We start from the raw sequence: 21,399 nt of genomic DNA on the forward strand, positions 1-21,399 counted from the left end.
AAGCCATTAAATAATACCAATACAGCATTGTAAGCCTCAACACCGATCGGTCTTCTCCCTTTGTTGCACTATTCAGAGATCACTCGATCATTGAAACTCATTGAAAGGCTAATAAGCTCGCATCTGGGTAAATATCATAGATCAACAAGTGATTAGACGTATTAGGCTTATAGCAAACTGCTCAAACTTTCAAATACCTATATTTTAACCCAATCTTACCTACCTACCTACCTTTCTAGGTATGCGTACAATGAAAAACGCGTGAGATAAACGCTTGTGGTGAATAAAGTTGTTCAATCAACCGAGGTAAATTTGGGACTTTTTCAAATCCGGGGTTTTAGCGTCCGATCCACGCTAAATTGCGGGATATTCCGCATCATCATCGGCGTCCGATCGACCACTTTTATATCATCATTCATTCCTTGGATCCTTAGATAGGGTTGATTACTGGACCTATTACTATAAACATCTTACATTATTCGCTTGTGCAATTATGGGATCAATCAGTGGTAATGAGAACACACGTCCTGATTTAAGGGAAATTCGAGTCTTGGTTACAGGTTTTGGTGTGGGTTATTCTGACATTACACCCCGCTTTACCCCTCAATCGTGGAGTTGTTCAATCAATATGTTGAATTGCTCAAAGTCTCAGAGTTCTTAAATGCTGACTGTGACTTCAAACAGCCTTTTCGCGCGCAATTTCCCATAAATCCATCATGGGAGATAGCATCTCGTTTACCACCTTACGTTCCTACGAATGTGAAAGATGAGGGGCACCATCCGCATGCACGACCACCAATAAACAAGATCACGCCACGCATCAAGATTGAGACTTATGGAGCGCCAGTTCATGTAGGATACAAGGCTGTTCGGGAACTTGTGCCTGTACTTCTTGATGACACCAAGCCTGACTATATACTACATATTGGAATGGCATCTGGTCGATCCTTTTACAGTTGTGAGCGACGGAGTCATCGAGATGGATATCTCATGAAAGATGTTGATGGGAATGTTTTGAACGATGAATACAACAAGATTAAGGAAGGCGATGACTGGGTATGGAATGACTGTCCTGGGGAACTTTTGACGAGTTTGCCATTCGACAAAATGTTTCGTCAATGGAAGGAAGCTTGTCCTGTTCGTATTGACTTTTCTATTCATTTTATCAATAACATTACCTTGGTCTCCTCCAAACTCGCCAACCTCTTACTAAATACATACATATAGGAAGTCGATACACGGATTTCCGAAGATGCGGGTAACTACCTCTGCGATTTTATATACTACACCTCTCTCGCACACCGTTACAAGCATCAACAACCAAATAAAGCCATGTTTCTGCATGTACCCGTCGATTCGGATCCTGAGTCTGTACAAAAGGGTGTCGAAATTACGATCGAGCTAATTCGGGCAATGGTTGAATGTGATCTCAAGGCTCAAGCCAATGCCAGGGACAACATTAATACCACAGAAGAGAAAGTGGATCTGTGAATACTTTGAACGACTGACAGGTGAAATTGTATATAATTTGGCTTAGTAGAATGGAATTGGTAAATATATTAGGCAGGATGGACATAAGTGGAATAACATTTTTGATATTATTGGTAGCATTAGTAGTTTTAAGAGCATCGCATTAAACAGCGTTAGGGCCTCCAAAGACATAGGAATTATTTTCAAATATACGAAAAGAGAAACACAATAGTTGAATAAAGACCCAAATTAAGCATTAAGTATTCACTGCGATATTTCAATCAGACATCGTTGAGCAGAGTATACTTGAAACGTTTCTAAATCGCGACTCGCGCATTTATTCCGATGAAGGGGCGAGTTCATCGTGAGGATAAATGACCTCTGATTACGTTGTCAACGGCGGCAGCACAGATGAGGTGTTTGTTCAAGCATTGATAGTTTTGGCACAGGGTCTCGCACATTACAATGCATTCTTGCTGAGTGAAATATAATCATTTATTTTCATTTAAGATCTCCACTTGAGTAGATTATTCATGTCTTCATTCTCCGTCATTATCCCATCATTATCATCATCCAATATGCCCTTGATTCCCAAGTCCCCGATTCCCTGATCTACAATTATTCGTCATCTAAGCATATCCAACCGGACTCTTGCATCCAAAACTAGTTGCATGACCCAATCCGAAACTGGCAATGATACTTTTGATACTGGTATACATGCCCAAAACGGCAGTAGCAGCGCTTGCCAAAAAGAACAAGAAACAGAAGACCTTCAACCACCATCTTGGGATAAGACCTCTCTTCCATCTGCTCATGTCTTTCCAGGTATCGATTCTATTTATAGTTCCGGTGGCAGGGTCGAATTTTTCATCTGGATGCATGGCATCTTCTTTGATGGTCATACCAAAGTAGAGAAGTGTGGGGAAGGTATAGGTGAATTGCATGATGCAGACCGCAGCAACGAGCGAAGAGATGTTGGTGAATTGAGGAACTGCGGATCCGAGAATAAATGCAAATGCCCAGTACAAAGGTACGATGGCAATCCAAATGAGTTTTCCTTTCTTGGTGGTGAGCTCTGGGCCACCGAAGAGATCTTCAACAATGTTTTGGTAAATGACCTTGATGCCGATGTTACCGTATAGAACTGCAGCAATGAGGCCAGAAACAAGGTTGATTGCATTGGTGACGGTTTGCCACGAGTAGGGTGAGAGCCCCTGATTGGCTGGATTGTAGGTGAATTGGCCTTGCTGCGAGTAAAGGACGAGACCGAAGATGAGGTAGCAAGTGAAGATGAATATTTCAGCTAGGAATTGCGCCTTGATGAAATCGAGTGGTCGTTTCATTTCAGCCATGAATTCACAATACAACATTGCCCCACCGTAAGCATAGACGATTTGCATAGCAGAGCTCAATTGCGAATCGAAAGTTGAGCCGGAAGGGATCCAAATGGTATGTTTGATAGGAGCTTTCGCGATACCAAAAGATGCTAACACGGCGTCATAATTGGGAGGACTGTTTGCTGCCACGCCCATGGTCATTAAAATAACAAGAATGTTTAACCAAATGGCGAAATTGGCAAGATATCCAAACTTCTGTAGAGAACGGATCTGACCCAAGAGCATACCACCGAGTGCCCAGACCAAGATACAGATGGAAAAGCAGAGCTTGTATTTGGACATTTGCGAGAGTGCTTGACCGTTAGAGATGACAATAACACCAACATTGAACAGAAGTTGGATGCTTTGCAGAAGATTAATACCATGACGAGAATAAGCTCCGAAACTGCTAATGTTAGCTGTGTGCCCGTAGATTTCATTATGGGCGTGGTATCCTTACATTCTGAAGCCTAAGTCACCAAACGTCCTCATTGGATACTTATCACTGTCGAGCTTCAAGAACATGCGCCAAATTTGCCATCCAGCAAAGAAAGCCATGACACCCATGAAGAAATACATCATTACTCCTCCAACATATCCAAATTGTGAAACGGCGTATGGTGCGTTTGAGGGCCCCAAAATATCGGTGGTGATAAGGTATACACTGTTTTACCGTCAGATAAATTGTAGCTTCATCCAAGAGCATAACTTACACAGCTCCCCACGTAGCGTTTCTTGCTGCTCGGGATGCGGTTTCCCATTCACCAGCTCCGACGAACGAAGGATTGGCGGCTTTGGTAATGGAACTAGGTTTTGACTCGTCGACTGGCTGGGGCTCGGCCTTTTCATTCTCAATTTCTGGAAGAGCATGTTTCTCGTTGCCAATCTCCTTTCCGGCAACTTGGTCTACTCCGGCAAGATACTCCTGGTACATTCGCTCTCGTTCCTCTGGACCAAGTCCATTCTTCTCTTGTTCCCGCTGAATCTTCGCATAGTACAAGTATTCCTCAAAGGGGACATTTGGATCATGCAAGTTGCGACGAACAGTCGTTGGTACGTTGACCTCGCCTACTCCGTCAATGCGAGGATCGCCGCCATCGAGGGCAAGATTTCCTAAATTGTTGGCCATGACTGAAATCTGTAGGAGACTAACTAAAGGTACCACAGCGAAACATTTTTGGGAATCAAAGAGATATATGAAGGATTGTCAATTTCCTCTGGTGGATTCATCATATGGCTTCAGCATGGTTACCCGTGTAATCCGAGGTCTTTAATGTGGAAGTCGTTAAAGGGTGGTGGAGACGCGTGTAGACGCCCCACCCAAAACCTTAAGTATTGAAGTAGAGGAGGAGCATCACTGGATGAAACCCAAGACCAACAACCCACTTCATCGTATCTCTGGCCCGATGGAACCGTTAACCCTCCACATTGATCCTATCCGATATAGCTCGATATGAAATTGTGCTAAAGACATCAAAATTGGAGAACCTCGATAAAAGAGGAAGGTGGTTGAGATCAAACGCATCACCTGGAGATTGCAATACGGATAGCACAATTTTCATTCGTAACTCTTGCTTATTGTATGTAGGGTCGTCAACACAAGCTTTGGGGCGTCAGCGGAAAGACGGAAAGCCGGAAAGCTCTTCAAGCATTTGCCAAGATAGTCGTCACTTGACGATTCCATCAATCTGGGAATTGTTTTGATTCGATTCCTTCTCAGACGAGCCATTTTTTGGCAATCGTTAAGGATCGGAACTGGCCATATTGAGGGGGCAGTCCGTGCTATGTTTCCACTTCCAGCGCAAGCCCGAAATTGAGTCGGGCGAGAAAAAATTTGCTTCGGAGCGAGCCGAGGTTCAAAAGTATTATAGACCTATATATGATAATAGACTGAAAAAGGAATCATGCTGTAAAATGTATCGCCTGGTGTTACTGAAAAGAGAAAGAATACAGCATGATTTCGTATTCACTGTGAAAACCTGCACATATTTGATGTCTAGGCAATTCATACGGTAATATCTCCAGATTCGCCTGAGGATACCTTAACCGCTGGAAGAAGATTCATCTGGCTACAATTATCAATCACGACGAAAACCCGAGCACCTTCTTCAACCAGAGTAGCGTGGTCTGTCCCGTCCTGACTAGATAGATAAGAAGTGGATTCGGTGAAGTAACCCTAGGAATTAATTGACCGTTTTCAGGTACCGGGCTCAGGTTTGCGGGTTGAGGCCCACAAAGTAAAGTTTCTCATACGCAGTGGAGTACTGTCTGACTAGCATAGAGGCCGAGAGAGGTAATTGATTCGCTGTCAACAGTATCGAGCCAACGCCCTTTCAGTCACTGGAAGGGCGGCGTGCTTGTTACAAATGTGCGGGTTAAAGGATGAGAATGAATCCTGATCTCTTCGACATAGTCCTGTAAGAAACTAGAAGTGTTCGAGGGACTTAACCTAATGCGATATTCAGTTGTGGTGTGTGACAATTCGACAAGGGAAGTTATTTTCCTGCAACAAAAGACAAAGACAACAATGATGGCTGTTGATTAGAATTTTGAAATTCATGACGTTGTCGCCAAGTTGTAGGAAATTTCTTTGAGTGGCACGTGTGTGGCTGGTAGTAATGTCTAACGTCCCACTTAAAACATGCAGATGCCCAATTTGGAGGCTGGAAAGGGCGTACCGGTAAACATCCCCCCTCCCATCCAGCCTTTCCAATGACCAAGAGATCTGACTAAATGTTAGGTATGCAAAACCATCTGGTCAATCACAATCGTTTGATTACTACTGTTGTTGAAAAGCTTGAGCTTCAAGCACTTTCATTCTGCGTATCATTTGTTATAATTATATGATTTGATCTCAATCAAATATTCGATATCTGTAGATCGTGCTCTAAGATCTTTCCTGCTCGTTGTACTCTGAATATCAGTACTAAAAGAATGTTCCTGGCATAATCCTAGACGGAAGCTCATCCTGAGCCAGTTCAAGAAAGAACTTCTATCAAGAACCTGTTGAGACAGTTGTTGGCAGCACTTAAACGCTCCCAGTCAAGTACGCTATAAGCCAGTACTATCCATACAGACAGGGCTCCTCCTGAAGAACCATCAAGCACCTGCTTTGCATGAAAGTTGAGATGCTACCAACATTTCGAACATTTCCTCACTTCAATAACTTCCTTTACAAGACCGGGGGAGCATTCAAACACCGCATTGAATTGTCAGGTGTCAAGATTGAGATTTTCTCGTTAAAACAGGTCCTAACATGATAGTTACCCAAAGACCGGGCACTCGGCTATAATGCTTCATATCATGACGATATCTGATCCGAGACCTCCTTCACTTCTTCGCCTGAATGGTAATACTCGTTAACACAATGGGGGTATTTCGGTATGTAACAAAGTACAAACATACCACCAAGACACAGCGTGCGGGGTATGGTTACCTTACAATATGAGACATGTTCAAAGCAGCCGAATAACAGGCACCACAAGCAGACCGACTTGCCGAACCCACTCACTGATCAAGCGTGCATCTCCTTGATCGGTTGATATATGGCTATTCAGTCATTGTTTCGTTATTTCGAACTCCTCATTACTTATTTTACAAGGAAAAGTGGCTCCTTGTGCATGCTGAGAAGTGCTTTTACATGTATCACCATTTAAATTGGGTTGAGTACTGCCCATGGCCGACTTAGACCATTTTTGCCCAATATTTGAGTTTGAAACCCCTACTTGCTACACTATATAACACAATGGTGGATAAAGATAATATTTTCCACTATTTGTTGTCAAGCTGGGAGCGGATTACTGGTAGAACGGTTGTCTTTCTAGTCTGCTGCGGTTTACAACGAGTTGCACTTGGGTTATCGGTTGGTATCAATACCCATGAATTCTGGAAATGGCTGGCTGATAATCTTTTCTTTGCCGTGAAAGTTGAGACAGAGTCTGAAGAACACAGCAGATTTATTGCATTTGCAGATATATTCCTGGCGATAAAATGGGAGATCTTTTGCCTAGCAGTACAAGACATGAGCACAGCCGTAAAATTCAGGTACGTTACAAGCCAGTAGGATGTTGACACATCTAATTGAACATCTAAGTGATTGTTCGTTGCAATTTTGGGAAGCATGAGATACCCGAATGGCGATGTCTGATACAATGAACAACTCGGGTTTGGCAGGTGTTGGCTGGTAACATTATTTTGGAATATATGTAATCCTGCCCTCCTAATTTACTAAAGAGATATCGGTTGATCAACGAGTGATATGAGTTCTAATATTTACTCAAAGTTTCCCATGATTCATCGCTTTTCCACAAAGAGAACACAGTACATATCAACTCCCCAGTTCAAACCGAGAAATTCAAGCGCAATCCAAGCTACCTCCAGCCATTTCACTTCCTTGTTCTCCCCTCTTTAAATTTAAGCCTCTTGCATATAGGATCCCCTTCACTTTAGCAAATCTGCCCTAAGAAATAGCAAAATGGCAGGAGCAAACCCTGAAGGTGTTGCTTGGTTTCCTCGAGCAGCTTTGAAATGCTGGGAATTCGACCCAGACGATGCCAAACAGTTCTATAGTCATATCCTACTTGAGATAGTTTCCAACAGTTCTGTTGATGAAGGCTTCTTTGCCCCAAACATTCCTTGTCAGGACATCAACCGCTTAGGAAGACAGATTCTCACTAGCATTGCACGGAAGACTTATGTCCGTTGCCAATACATGAACGCCAGTGAGTACAATTGTTTCATTCTCTTGTACTCTTCTACTGCATACTTCTGTTCTTCGGCTTCACCTTCACTATTCTTGCTCTCCAATACAGAATTAACTCCTTACGTCTCTCCAAGAATTTGTCGTCAATAGGCATAACTAACTCCCCAATCTTTTAGTGGCCGGTAGCACTTGCATGGGTACCAAACGACAAGATTCTGTCGGTGGTACCGATGCCTACTTTGAAATTAGCGATCAGAGCGGAAAGAATCAGGTTGGGCTTTGGCCATGCCTCATTCCTACGCTCGACGAACAGTTTCCCTGGGTAGATTTGTCTTATCCACTGAGATGTATCTATATCCCGCTATGTCAAGAAGCGCATAAGAGATACCCTGATCGGTGCACGTACACTCGGGTGGAATTACGTCTTAGTAGTCCGACCCTAAAGATCTACAGATATATCAAGCTCGACGAGGAAGAACTTATCAGAGGGAAGTATAATCTTGTTAACCGCGAAAGGGACTACCTCAAACAGATCGACACTCTTAACAGGGGTATTGATGGCCAGAAAATGAGAGAAAAAGATGGACACACGCTTAAATCGGAGTTGACAAAATTGGCACACCAGCTTGAGCATAAAACCCCGACAACAAAGCTCCCAATTACCAAGGAACCTGGTGTCTTTTGCGCCGAGAAAAGGAGAGAACAAGGAATATTCGGTGATGACTTTGAGGTGGTAGGTAGCAAAGTCTTGCAGCGAGATGATACCTTTGGGTGGAAATTTCTGCCTCAATACACGGCCCGGGTTGATATCAGATCTCTTGCAAGTATGCTTGCAATTCCCGCTCAATTACGAAAAGAGGAGTTTCAAGACCCTTATCAATTCATCGCCCTTTTCGATTCCAAATCCGTCGTTGCAAAACAACCAACTCACATTCGATGGATGAATCAAGCAGGTCTCATTCAACTTGACAGGTTGATCAGCAGCCAATATGGCATTTCTGTTACTTATCAAGGAAATGGGTACGACAAAGATTGGATTGTCAAGTGCCTCATGGGTATTGTGGCTGTTGGTCTCAGTTGCATTCCGATGATTGGACCTTTAGTTGCCTTGGGATCTCAATTGATCACAGATGCTATCTTAGACCCAGAGTCTTTCACAACTGCACAAGGACTTGTTGCCAAAATACCAAATATTACTACAGCCTTTGTTGCGACTGGGCAAAACACGAAAGGTTTCCTCGCTGAAATGAAAACTGGGAAATCAGGAAGTCGACATGTTCTAGCTTTGGAGAGTGACGATAATCAAGGTAGGTCAATTCAGGTTGGACCCGATGCTAGTGATAGAGGCGGAACAAGTGGTAAAAGTGATAAAAAGGTTGATACGTTGATCAACAAGGATACTTTTGAGATTTTCAACGATGAGCCTGAGTCCAGTGAGGATCTGGATAATCCAGAAAGCAAAAGTGATAGTGGTGAAGCGGTGAAAGAAGAAGGCGAGGGGGAGGAAACCGATGGGAAAGAGGGGAGTGGAATTGATGGAGATAATACTTCTGAGGGTGGGGCCAAGGATGGCCCAGAAAAGGAGGCAGAAGGTAGCGACGAAAAAAATGAGGGAGAAGAGGGAACAGAGAGTAATGAGGCTGAGGTGGAAGGAAGTGAGGCTGAGGTAGGCTCTGATAATGGGGCAATGAAGGAAGTCAAGATGAGGGTGGGAGTGGAGCGGATGCCGTTGTTGATCAAGATGATGCAAGCGGCAAAGATATTCCGGAGGGAGATGAAATCCCTAAGAGCGAGGCTTCTGAAGAAGACCTTAAAAGTGAGGATGATGGTGGAGAAAGAGATGACAATAATGAAGAAGTGGACGATGGAAAAAATCGGGAAGCTGAAGATGGAGGAAGTGAAGATCAAAACAATTCGTATAACGGAGACAAGGGGGCAGTTGGGGAGGCCGATGACTCAAAAAGCGAGAACGGCCAGAACGGCCAGAACGAAGAGAATAATGATGATGGTGAGGATGGTGGAAAAGGTGTGGATGAAACAGGGGAAGCGAGCGAAGTTGAAAATGGCTCGGATAGCGACAACAATGGAAAGGACGAGGCGAGTGGAGATGCTGATCAAGAAATCGGAGAAGGGGGTTCCGATTCTGCCGGCAACCAGGAGAATCAAGAAGTGAACGCTGGCGATAAAAGCGAAGGGGAAGGCAAGTTAGAAAGCGGGGATTATGGAAGTGATAGAGATGGTGAAGAGAATGATGCAGAAACCAAGAATGTTGACCAAGATGACAAAGATGGAAATGATACTCAAGAAAGAGATTCAGGAGATAACAACGATGAGGAGGGAAGTGATCAAGAGAACCAACAGGCAGGTATCGGACAGAAGATTGATCAAGAGGAGGACGATAATCAGAGTCAAGAAGAAGGTACTGGAGGGAAGAATGACGAAACCAATCAAATAGATGGGGAAAACGAGGGAAGTGTTGAAGAAGATGATGGCAAAGGAGATGGAAAGGAGGATGATAATACTCGACAAGACTTGGGCGAGCAAAACGACGAGAAAGAAGATCCAACGGGTTCAACCGAGCAAAGTGATGATGTAGAAGGAGACAATCCAGAAGGAGATGACCCAGAAGGACATAATCCAGATTCAGATGACGCGGATGAACACGATCAAACAGAGGACAATAATTCGGCAATTGATTTGGAAGGAGGGAATGAAAGTGATCAAAAAGATGAAGGAGACAGGAACGAAAATGAAAATCAAGGGGCAGCTGATGAAAATGGTCAAGGGAGTGACGAAGGAGATGATCAGGAAGGAAGCGAAGAAAGAAAGGAGAATGAAGATACTCAAGAGAAACAAGGAGAGGGCAGCCAGGATGACGATGGGGGTGGAGACAATCAAGATGGGGATGAAGCAAACGAGAAAGATACAGAAGGGAACAACGCGGACCGAGATAAACCGGAGGAAAATCAGAAAGAAAATGATGATGTTGATACTGAAGCGGGAGACGAGGGAAAAGATGATACGAAAGATCAAGGGGACAGCCAAGTGGATGATTTTCAGGGGGGGGATGACCAAGGAGGAGATAATCAAGGGAATGGCCAAGCGGGGGATAATCCAGATGGAAATGAAGAAGGTGGGAACAGAGATGGGGGAGATGGGGGAGATGGAGAAGATAGTAGTGGTGAAAATGATCAAGGAGGGAATGATGATGGTGAGAAAGACGATGGCGAAAACAATGATCGTGGAAATGATGGCGGCAACGCTGATGGGAATGACGATGGTGGAAATGACGTTGGTGAGAACAGCAACACTGGGAACAGCGATATTGAGAACAACAATGGTGGGAATGACGATGGTGGAAATGACGTTGGTGAGAACAGCAACACTGGGAACAGCGATATTGAGAACAACAATGGTGGGAATGACGATAATGGGAACGACGATTGTGGTGGAAATGACAATGGGAATGATAGTGGGGATGACGATGGAAATAATGGTGAAAACAAGGGCGGTGATAGAAATGACGAAGGTGGAGACGATTAAGTATCTTTCAAAGTGTAAGGCAATAAATATCCTGTTATGATTCAAGTATTGAAGTTTTTCGCTCCTCTTTTTTCCTGACGATATTGAGAAAACAGTTAAGCAAATAATAATGGTAATTTTGTTTTATATGTTTTTGGGTATGACACTAATACTCGAATATGAATGATGAAAGCGGAGGTACATGTGTAATTAAGAAAATATAATGATGGTCGTAGAACCATCTCTATGGTCAAATGATCGAGAAAAGACTATTGTATTTTCGTTTGCTACCTAAATTTGTATACAGATACCAAAAAGAGTGTATTGAATTCCATTCATTCGAAATCAGGCTACCCGCTAGTATAGATAATACCCTTGCTATTTACTTGGGATCGAAATACCATTTCTGGTTATCCTCATTCTTTGTAGTTGCGGAGAGGATATCAGCTCCACTTTGGGTGCCGAAATCTTTTACAGAGAGTTGGCCACGGCTGGAGATCTTGCTGTTGATACTGAATTCGATGTCAGCCACCTAGACTATTGACTTGCTCAGGGTGATTGGAATTATACTCACGTGAAGACTTCGTATCCATTGGTTGTTGAGGCCTTGATGGTCCAGCGGGCAGACTGATCAGTTGGGGAGATTTGAGGAGTGGAAACAATTTTGTTGTCGCCTATGATTATTGGATGAGCATGTGAATGAACCCTGATGTTCATTGGTATAAAGCTTACCAGTCGCGGTGAGGAAGAAACCGCTGCGAACATTGATGATCAAATACTCAGCGCTATCCCCGGAGCCAGCAACGAGTGCTACCTGCCACTTGGCGTTATCGCTTGGTTTATCACCACGAGCGCTAAAATTCCCAGTAGCATTAGTTATTGTCATCTGCAGCGTGTTAGGACGGTCTACAGATAAACTTACTATGTTCTGACAACCGCTCCAGGTGTGAGCAAGCCATCCCAAGCATTGAGGTTAAGAGTTGGAGCCTGGTATGGCACAATCTCGTAGGTACCGACGCCCTTGAAAACCATATTGAATGATGATATGTGTGAGTTGCTAGAGAGAATTGATTTGAGTAATGATTGTTGCCGTGAGAATTAGATGAGTGGTGAGAAATTAAAATCAGATCTTGGTCTGGATATGCTCGACTTATATATTCATCCTCTTGATCTTTGATGGCTATAATAGTGCAGGGTCCTTCACTTTCGTTGTTTCGGTGGCTAGCTGAGCTATGGCTGATGGTTGCCATCGTGAGAGACGCAAACTCTTGAGTGATACATCAATAGACTCTTCATTGGAATGGCTTGACAATTGTGTCATTATCTATCATATATTGCTACGACCAAAAGAAAGACGGCATGCTCGAACAGGTTTCTAGCATAGCCGAGCACGTTGTGAAAAACTTTCATGCGCTGTTGCGCAAAATCACCCAATTATGGTGCCATATCACATCGACAAATTCAGCTCAGAAGCACAGGCAAATTCATCGATAATGTCAATCCTTCAAGATCATGGTCCTTGGCAGAGGGGTAATTTGATATGCAGCGTTTAGCGATGTTACATGGGTGCGGGGTATTTGAAAAGGCGTAGCTGGAAAGTTCATTTGAATCATCGAATGAGTGGGGTCGTGTAAGACCCATGATAGGTATCTATCGCGCCATCAAATTGCCATACTTGGACTGTATGCGCGTTCGCCGCACTTTTGCAAACATTCCATCGCCGCGGGGTAGAATGAAGCTGAGAAAGTCTCTCATAGACAGACGCCCAATTGCGTCCCATTCTCGTATGTTCAAATTGATTTTTCTAATGGAAAGAACGGATGGATTCATCGCAGAAAGGCAGACCAAAGACTACCACAAGTGACTGATCAGATTGTGCTTAGGCCAAAAGATAACTCTGAACAATTTTGCGTATAAAGAGCGTAAAACCGCAGGCTGGGCCCCAGAAGCCTTAGTTAATTGTCAAAGATGCGTTGGAAATGTCTGTGTTCTGTACTTAAGTAGTTAACAACAGTGAAACTGCAGTTATGCAGTGGTACAGTGGGGGTGCCGACTTTGAGAATTTGTGTGCAACGTAATACACGAAGAGCTCTTGCCATACTGACGGCCCCCATGCATCTAGATGTGGCAAAACAATCCCTCCAAACTCCAGATTTCCACTCTCGCACTCGTTATAGCCTACCGTACAGTGCATCTGTCATATCGAGCGTCTCAATATCCCACCCCTCTTGAACTACCCAAGACTTTCCAAAACGATGCAAGTGTTCTTAGAGGACGCCATTTCGTATCTCTCAACGTATGTAGAATTCTGCAAAATTCTAGACTGAGATTTTAGGTAATATCAGGTTGTTTCGTTTTCTTTACAGAGTACAGCCATGACATGAGTTTGATCAACTAACGATCTATTCCTGATACATCGCAGTACGCAGCTTTAAATTCAAATGGAATTTTTAAGGGTTAATAAGATGTAGCTCACCTTACAGTGTGATAGGTAAGATATAGAGCATAAAGAGGATAAAAAAGCATTAGGACGTTAGCGCGCCTGTCGTGATGACAACCTATGACCGACTGTAACCGTATGGAAAATAGTGCGACCTGTCTTGATGGCTTTGTCTCGGAATTGCGGGGAAATATTTCGTGCTACAAGATATTTGCCATTGGTGATGGCCTTCCAAGCAGAGGAAGAGGTCAAAAAGTCGTACCGAACTCACATCACATCTTGTCAATGCGGTATGTCTAATAGCTTTGAGTCGCCTCTTCCGGCATCATACAATTCAAAGTACACACAGCCCTGAGATCTTCTCCGCAATGATGTAGTATTTATATGGAAAATGATTTGGGATATATCAGAAGGAAGAGCATTCGTTGAGCAGTACCAATTTTAGAAATATCGTAAGGATGGAGAAGAGGCATTTGAATTTTCTTCAAAAAGTACCAGCCACTTATCGCATGGTGTATCTGAATTTAAACCGAGAACCTAATAGCTACTGTATTGAGCGTGGAGTATGAATTTGGAATTTGACGTTTGTGCATGATAAAATCTCAATATCAGGTTTGATAATGTGTACTCGAGACGTCCGGCAAGATTAGTATTTACTGTAGATACTCCTCAACGACCACCGCTCATGGACCTCTTCAACTTGACACTTGTCGGTTTAGCATGAAAGAAAGCACAAAATGAATGAAAATCAATAAAACCCGTCTAATATCTCATTTCTTAGCCCGAGGAGGCGAACTATAGCCCTAAACACCCTCTGTGTTGAGGGATTTCAAAAAGTTAACGGTCAAAAGGAGACATCACATCCTGTGGTTTATCAAAGTACGAAACAATCTTGAACTCTGTTTGACTTTGAACAGATGACCAGAGGGCAGAGTAAATATATATCCCCAAAGATGTCTGACAGACGTTCATCTTGTGTCCGTTTGCGAAAGGAGAGCAACAAATTGACTCGCTCCATAACGCTTATATTCTTCTTATCTTATCTCTTCCCTCCATAAGAGTGTTTCCGTACGGGGAGCAGTCGTCTTGCCACTTTTACAAGCCATAGAGGGGTAGCATGAGAAAATAACAAGGCAAGTCTAACGTGAAAAGTCTTCTGGAGTCGTTCTCTGTATCGTTGACATCATCCCGTCATCTCTCCCACACAATCAGTATCCTCAAAGTTTCCTTTCAACTCTAACTTACCCATCTATCTATCATCTATTGATTCATCACCTATACCCGCAAAAGAAATTGTCAGCAACCTATAAATAAAAGCAGCGGCCCCTCCCTTACTTCTCGCGTCGTTCCCACGCAAAATTTTCACCACCCACACCACCACATTTTCAAGACATCACATCTCCATCAATACTTGACTATTTTCGATGATTCTTGATGCAAAAGAACCGCAAAAGAATAAGCTGATCACTACGAGGGTCGAACTCGCGACCTTGGCGTTTTCAGGTTCTGGCGTTACTCAGAATCTATTAGCACCACGCTCTAACCAACTGAGCTAAGCGACCGATCATGGTTATTTGATGGAAGATCTTGCTTTTTTATCGTACTTATTCATATCGATAATAATGGAGGACAGGAAAGTGTGGAGTGTGTGTGATTAGTGGTGGAGTCTAGACACAGGTACAGGACGGTGTATTCCGAACCGAGCCGGGCACTATCAGTGGGGCTATGGCTGGCTTGCTATTCCGAAGAGTAGGTTGCTTCCACTACGCCGTATAGAGTCTCGGAGTCTAGGTACCTGTTAGAAGTGATATGTTGATTGAATGAGGCTACATCTAGAATACAAGAAGAGATTAGACTCTTTGAACTAGGAAAGATCTATCGAGTCGCGACGTTACAATGAACCTATCATAATGAGAGACTGAGATTAGAAGCCGAGATCTCACACGTCCAGACTCCTTTGGATGTTGGTGTTGGAAAACAATGGTATTCATATAAGATGTCAGAAATTTGGAACTTGATCGAGGATATCGCGAGCTCGAGATGAAATTTAAAAATGACAGCGAAACTCTAATGCATCCAATCAACTCGCAGCTAATGGCATTTTCAAATTGAGATATTCCCAGAGCTTAGCGATATCACCAGCTCGTCAGAAATCTGAATTTCGCGGTATACTGACCATATAACTAGAATGATGAAGATAGGAGATATGAAGGCTTCTGGGTTCAGAAAACAGGTGTTAGTTCACTCCCATCTACGAACCTCTTTCTCTCCTCTAAAAAGACACAAACCCCTCGAAATCTCAAGTTCCGATATTCCTCTACTCCCCTCCTACTGGGTATCGAATCCATACTCGACGATTATACGGGCGTGAGATAATATTCGGCTCATCACTACCAGCCCGGATATTTCAGACTATCACAGACAATCACACATGCATACATATCTACTACCAATCACCCATTTCAATAACCAAAAACACTCGCAGACGGACGGCCTCTCCCAACCATTCACAACTAGGTACTGAGCTCAGCATTCCAATTGCGGATAAACCAGCCAATCGACCAATCGACCAATCAACTAACTCGAAGCCTCAACTAGCCTGTACATATCTTTCCGCTTCCCGGCATTTCATAATCCATATCAACATTTTATTATCACAAACCTCAGCCAACAATACACCTCTGAAGTATCCCGAACATATAAATAGACAAAAACCAACATCAACAATCCCATCCCATACATACATACATGAATACATGCTTGACCAAACCCCCCGTCTGTACAACCAACACATACACATATCCCGGAAAAGCCCATGTAATTTCCCCCCGCAGCAGCCACCACTTAACTCGGCAGTTTTCCAATTCCCGTAATTGTCAAGGGAGAGAAGGAGTCTCGGATATCGATTATCGATTATCGGATAACACTACAATTACGTTTTGGACAATTATGAGGGCTACTATATCATACTAATATACATGAGATTGATGATGAATCAGCATGCATGTCATAACCATCACCAAGTATCACAAGCAGAAGTCCAATTTTGAGTGAGTTTTGATATCTTTATTATATCCTATTTCATCTCATCTCAATTCATAATACATGATCAAAATTCCATAAGCCTCTCCCACCAATTCAATTCTTAGCCCTCATCTCCATGCTTATTGAATTGTATCGCCCCACAGCACTCTCTTTCCTCGACACTTTTGCATAATCATCTCAATCATCAAGATTAAAATAGAATGTCAACCCCATAATTTCCCATCCAAGCCTAAAATACATAAAAGTACATAGCGTCCAAATCCTCGCTTTCGTTTCGTATGTGAAAGTCTTTTCTAAATATTAGACCATGAATGTATGTAATGGTTATCAAGAAGAGAAAAGACGCAAAAACCGCCTGCCGTGCTGCGTCATGTTTGTTTCGTGAAGGTGAACATTGTGTTTGAAATAGAATACAGTAGAGAAAGAATGGAAGAAGAAAAGAAAAGAAAAAACTTGAATGTACAATGTGGGAAATAAGAAAATTGGTATCATGAACGCCGTAATAAGAATGTAAGTTCTTAGTCCATCTCATTGATAATTGAGAATTCCTCAAGAAAGTTAGGGTTTATACCTTCACTCCAATTTCCCTTCTCGAATTTACGAAAGAGGTGCCCCTAGTTCTTCCGATAGTGCTTATAGCACTTCCAGGAGGCAAGGGAGGCAAAGCACAATCTGGGGGAGGAGCTGGGGGAGCACCATGCATAAGAGCTGGCAAGCTTCTTCTGTTTGAAATAGGTCTTCTGGATCCACCTCCTGGCGAAACCAAACCAGAGGAATAACTTGATTTGTGATTTAGAGGTGAAGAGAGGGTTGTAGGAGCGAAAGATGAAGAATGTCGCTTGCGACGTGGAGGATTTGATGGCTCTTCGGCGATTGATGGCTGATAACCCGAGGAAGCAAGCATACTTCTTGGACGACGCTGTAAGCTTTGCTTGACGGGTACTTCTGGAAGTGTCGGCAATGGTTGGGCCGGAAATAAAGATTCTTGAAGGATTGGTAATGACTCTTTATCTTGAGTGACCTTTGATGAAAGTGGTTCAGGAAATTTGAATACACATGATCCATTAGATTCGATAGGTGGTGTAGTTTGGCGAACTGTCTGCATACTAGAGTGTCGTCGTAAATCTGGGTCGCGAACTTCTAATGTATTGTTTGATGGCGTAAAACTAGAGACACGTCGAGTGGATCTCAATTCTTTGCTTGATCGCTTTCCAATTGGAGACCGTGCTGGAGAGCGTGATTTGGCATCCACTGTCGATGATCTAGTTCGTTGAAAAGGTCGCTGTGAATGTTCTGTAGAGGTAACAGGAATTGGAACTCGTTTCGGTGATGTTGTATCCATAACAGGAGATAAAGGTCTGGCCACGGAAAGTGCCGTTGGAGGTCCCTTTTTGTTTCTCTTCTGAGTCTCCATGGTTAGATTCATTGCAGGAAGCGATGGTCGTCTTTCCGCAGCCGGAGTTCTAGTTGAAAATCTCTTGCTTGAAGAGACAGGTACGCTGAAATTGGGTGTTGCAGGCGATGGACTTCTCATAGCTCGGGAAGTTACACCGTAATTCGATTGTCGCAAGCTTTGTTGGGGACTTTGAAGATGAGATGATACTTGAGATATAGGATCCCGTACCCCTTGAAGCGTTTGTAATGATCTTCTACGTTCAACTATATCTGCAGCATTCGGCCTTGCTCGTACTGTGTCCAGAGCCAAAGGAGGCAAATCTTCCATGGTAGAGGTACTATCCCTAGTTGGGGATGTGGCTGGAGACGAGATGTAAGTTCGTTGATCGGATGAGCAATATGACAATCTATTGAAACTATCCCGTAAACCCTCCGAATTTTGTTCATATGAACTAGAACTATTTGTAACTGATGCACATCCGGTCGTTGGTCTGTTAGCTGCTTCACTTTGGGCTTCGTGTAGTGACCAACGTGGAAGGGGCTCAGGTAAGGATATCTCCTCAATATTCTGTTCTTCTGGCTGCCAAGAGGGACGACGTTCACGGGGAGTTGACCATGGTAAAGCCAACTCTATATTTTGCCCTTCTGGTTGCTGCCACGAGGGACGGCGATCACTAGAAGCTCGATGTGGTGAGCATGGAATAGAAATTTGATCTGAGCCTCTTCTTTGGGCGAGATATCGATGACTTGGTTGACTCTTCAATTCTGGTGGGTTCTCTTCTGTCTTCACAGTTCCGATTTCCGTAATCTGCTTTTTGCCTCCAAGTGTTCCAATTTCTTTCCTCAGTACAGCAATCCAAGCATCCATTTCTTCGGCACTATCCAAGACAAGCAGAAGACTAGTAGCATTTCTCCGGTAATCTGCACTTCTGAATGCAAGTCTTGATAATAAAGACCTAGAGTCTGACGTTGGGACTCCATCTGCACTCATTGATTGAGATACTTGCAATACCCAATGTTTACCAGGGATAACGTCTGATGCAAAAGCTACAGACTCTTTGCCCAATTGAATCATCTTTTCTGGCAATCGATCGAAGTTTCCCTCGCCTGGATATTGTAGAAGATAACCGGAAGTCACCAAAACAAAAATCTTTTGAGTCCATTCACCTTTGGATATTGAACCTGACCTTTGCCTTTTGTGTTTGATTGTTATGTTCTTCCCATCTGGCCCGATTTCGGTTGTTTGTGCTATTTCATCCCGTAGGCTGGTATTCCTTTTGTGATTCGACATGCGGATAATGGCGTCGGCTGATAAAGTTAAAGCAGAAAGACGAGCATGCTTTACAGATTGAGGGTAGCTTTGGAATAATGGCGGTGGATCAAATACCGAGGTTTTTGGGGTGGGTTTTGATGCAGGTTTGGCGGCAGTTTTGCTGTCCATGATCGATTTGGCTCTAAGATTCAAACGAGACGGGGTCCTAGTAGCTCTCCCTGGTGTTACTGGTGTCGTTGGAGACGATGATTCAGTTGCATTGCCCGTACCAAACTTTCGAAAAAACCCATCTCCCACAGGACTTGTTATTGGACTCATTAGCTTTGGTGAAAGTGGCGTTGGTGATGTGACTGATGGAGCTGGCTTGTGCCCTTCAAACACTGGCAATACCACATTCTTTTCAGATTTGTTGCGGGTGAAAATTCCTCGGAGACCACCTTTCGATTCTTTACGTTGAACTTTTCGACCGCCCAGAGGAACTCTGCCTTCCTCTGAATTACTTGTATTTATTGGTGGCGGACGAACGCGACGACTGAGCGTGTTGGACAATGATGACGATTCATCATTGCTAATACTCTCTCCCATAGAACTTGTTCCCGGAACTACTGACATTGTAAAGATTATCCAAGCTTCCTATGTAACATATATGATTCTGGAAACCAGATCCCTAGATCGTGGCTCGGAGAGCTCAATTGAGCCAAGCTTCGAATCCTCGCAATTCCAAGGTTGTCTCAATTTCCTGGATCGAAGAGTGTTATCGCAAGTTCTTGAATAGATAAAGTTGAAGTGAATTCGATTCGCAAGTACGTTGGTGGTGTTCGTGATATATCGTGGTGGTCGTGGAAAAATGAGCTTTTGGTCAATGTAAACAAAGCCAAAGGTGAAAAGCCGAGTCAGCAAATCACGATTGATTCAGTGAGTGACAGTGAATTTCGCAAATTGTTATGATCAAGACAGGCATCATAAGAGGGGTGGACCTAATATCGAGTGAGATTCTTCGGATGAGATGGGGAGGACGTTGTAAGCAATTAACAATATATCAACCGAGCTCCTATATGTGAGAAAACTCAACACACAATGGGATTTGATATATCTGAGGAAAGCATTTAAAGGAAGGAATGCAAGGAATGACGATAGAAATGAAACAGCATAAGAAGATGTGAGAGCACACAAAACGTAGTGAAGGAGTGTTACTGGATAAAGTGAAGGAAAGTACATCGTGATGTATAAGAAAAACAAAACTTCTCTCTTACAGAGTACCCAGGTCCACGCGGTGACAAGGTCTTGACAAGGCCGCGACATGGATAAATAGACTTCACGTTCCCCATAGCGCTCAGAGACCAAACTGGCTGAATAGTTTTGGAGAAGAGGGTTTCTCCCATGTCAATTCTGTAGTCTACAGTCTAAACATAGTAGACAAGGTATGGTTTAGACCGCTTAAAATTAATTTCCCAAAATCTTACTGGATGCCGCTTAAACAATCTTGGAACTATAAAAGCGTGAGAACTCAGAACTTAGAAGTTAGAAGTTAGCTTTGATTTTCATCTGTGAACTCGAACCGAAGATAAATGAATAGGGTCCTTTGGCTTGTGACGCACGGATTGCCCCAGTTTGAGATTTGGAGGTAGTTTGAGATGGATGAAGTCTTTTTGTTTGTTTTTTGTTATCTCTCGATATTGTTTGGATGAGTTCGAACTCTGAAATTTGGCTTTTTTAATTGCAAAACATCAAGCGAGTAAGTTCTATATTGTCTTGGTGATTCTGCAACGGGAAAGCCCCGCGCCGGCACACTTGTGTGAATATCAACAATCAGTACTTGAGTGGTTAAGAGTTGTGCGATATGGAATTAAAATAGTGTAAATCGTCTTGTGCAGAGTGATTATCGACCTTTAAGGGGTAGATGAAGCCCCTATACTACTGGTAGAGTGTCCTAATTCGACTATCTTATCCTTGAAAATTCGTCAATATCAGTACGTACGATGCAGGTAATACACATATCCAAATTGTCTACCCAATGATTTGTCTGCTGATCTCTCAAAGACGGCGGTTACATCGTAGGTAAAGATAGAGCCTCGGCAATGTGGAACCTAAACCGAAAGTTCCTGCATAAAAGCTGTCGATGCTCCTGCAAGGGTGATCCTCTCGTTGAAATCCTTATGCACACCACCTGTTCTCT

General features: G+C 43.3%; 5 protein-coding genes across 5 annotated transcripts; 2 read left to right on the forward strand and 3 right to left on the reverse strand.

Moving 5' to 3' along the window:
• Positions 1–493: 493 nt before the first annotated feature.
• EAE97_006392 (uncharacterized protein) lies at positions 494–1,491 on the forward strand (the record flags this gene model as incomplete). The annotated part of the gene is made up of 3 exons (XM_038876905.1): positions 494–568; positions 685–1,137; positions 1,228–1,491. 3 exons carry the CDS (start codon positions 494–496, stop codon positions 1,489–1,491), a joined length of 792 nt encoding a protein of 263 aa, XP_038732612.1.
• Positions 1,492–2,099: 608 nt separating this feature from the next.
• Positions 2,100–3,975, reverse strand: EAE97_006393 (uncharacterized protein; the record flags this gene model as incomplete). Its single annotated transcript, XM_038876906.1, has 3 exons — positions 2,100–3,252; positions 3,307–3,510; positions 3,560–3,975. 3 exons carry the CDS (start codon positions 3,973–3,975, stop codon positions 2,100–2,102), a joined length of 1,773 nt encoding a protein of 590 aa, XP_038732613.1.
• A 3,345-nt stretch (positions 3,976–7,320) lies between these two features.
• Positions 7,321–11,091, forward strand: EAE97_006394 (uncharacterized protein; the record flags this gene model as incomplete). The annotated part of the gene is made up of 3 exons (XM_038876907.1): positions 7,321–7,567; positions 7,725–9,179; positions 9,242–11,091. The coding sequence occupies 3 exons, from the start codon at positions 7,321–7,323 to the stop codon at positions 11,089–11,091; spliced, it is 3,552 nt and encodes a 1,183-aa protein (XP_038732614.1).
• Positions 11,092–11,271: 180 nt separating this feature from the next.
• Positions 11,272–12,380, reverse strand: EAE97_006395 (uncharacterized protein). The gene is made up of 4 exons (XM_038876908.1): positions 11,993–12,380; positions 11,803–11,924; positions 11,645–11,744; positions 11,272–11,582 (listed from the first exon to the last, which is right to left on the reverse strand). Exons 1-4 carry the CDS (start codon positions 12,100–12,102, stop codon positions 11,453–11,455), a joined length of 462 nt encoding a protein of 153 aa, XP_038732615.1. The 5' UTR covers positions 12,103–12,380; the 3' UTR covers positions 11,272–11,452.
• A 4,740-nt stretch (positions 12,381–17,120) lies between these two features.
• EAE97_006396 (uncharacterized protein) lies at positions 17,121–19,835 on the reverse strand (the record flags this gene model as incomplete). Its single annotated transcript, XM_038876909.1, has 1 exon — positions 17,121–19,835. The coding sequence occupies one exon, from the start codon at positions 19,833–19,835 to the stop codon at positions 17,121–17,123; it is 2,715 nt and encodes a 904-aa protein (XP_038732616.1).
• Between the last annotated feature and the right edge of the window lie 1,564 nt (positions 19,836–21,399).

This window comes from Botrytis byssoidea (genome assembly GCF_014898295.1).
Source record: "Botrytis byssoidea strain MUCL 94 chromosome Unknown BBYS_011, whole genome shotgun sequence".
In the NCBI taxonomy this organism is placed as follows: Eukaryota; Fungi; Ascomycota; class Leotiomycetes; order Helotiales; family Sclerotiniaceae; genus Botrytis; species Botrytis byssoidea.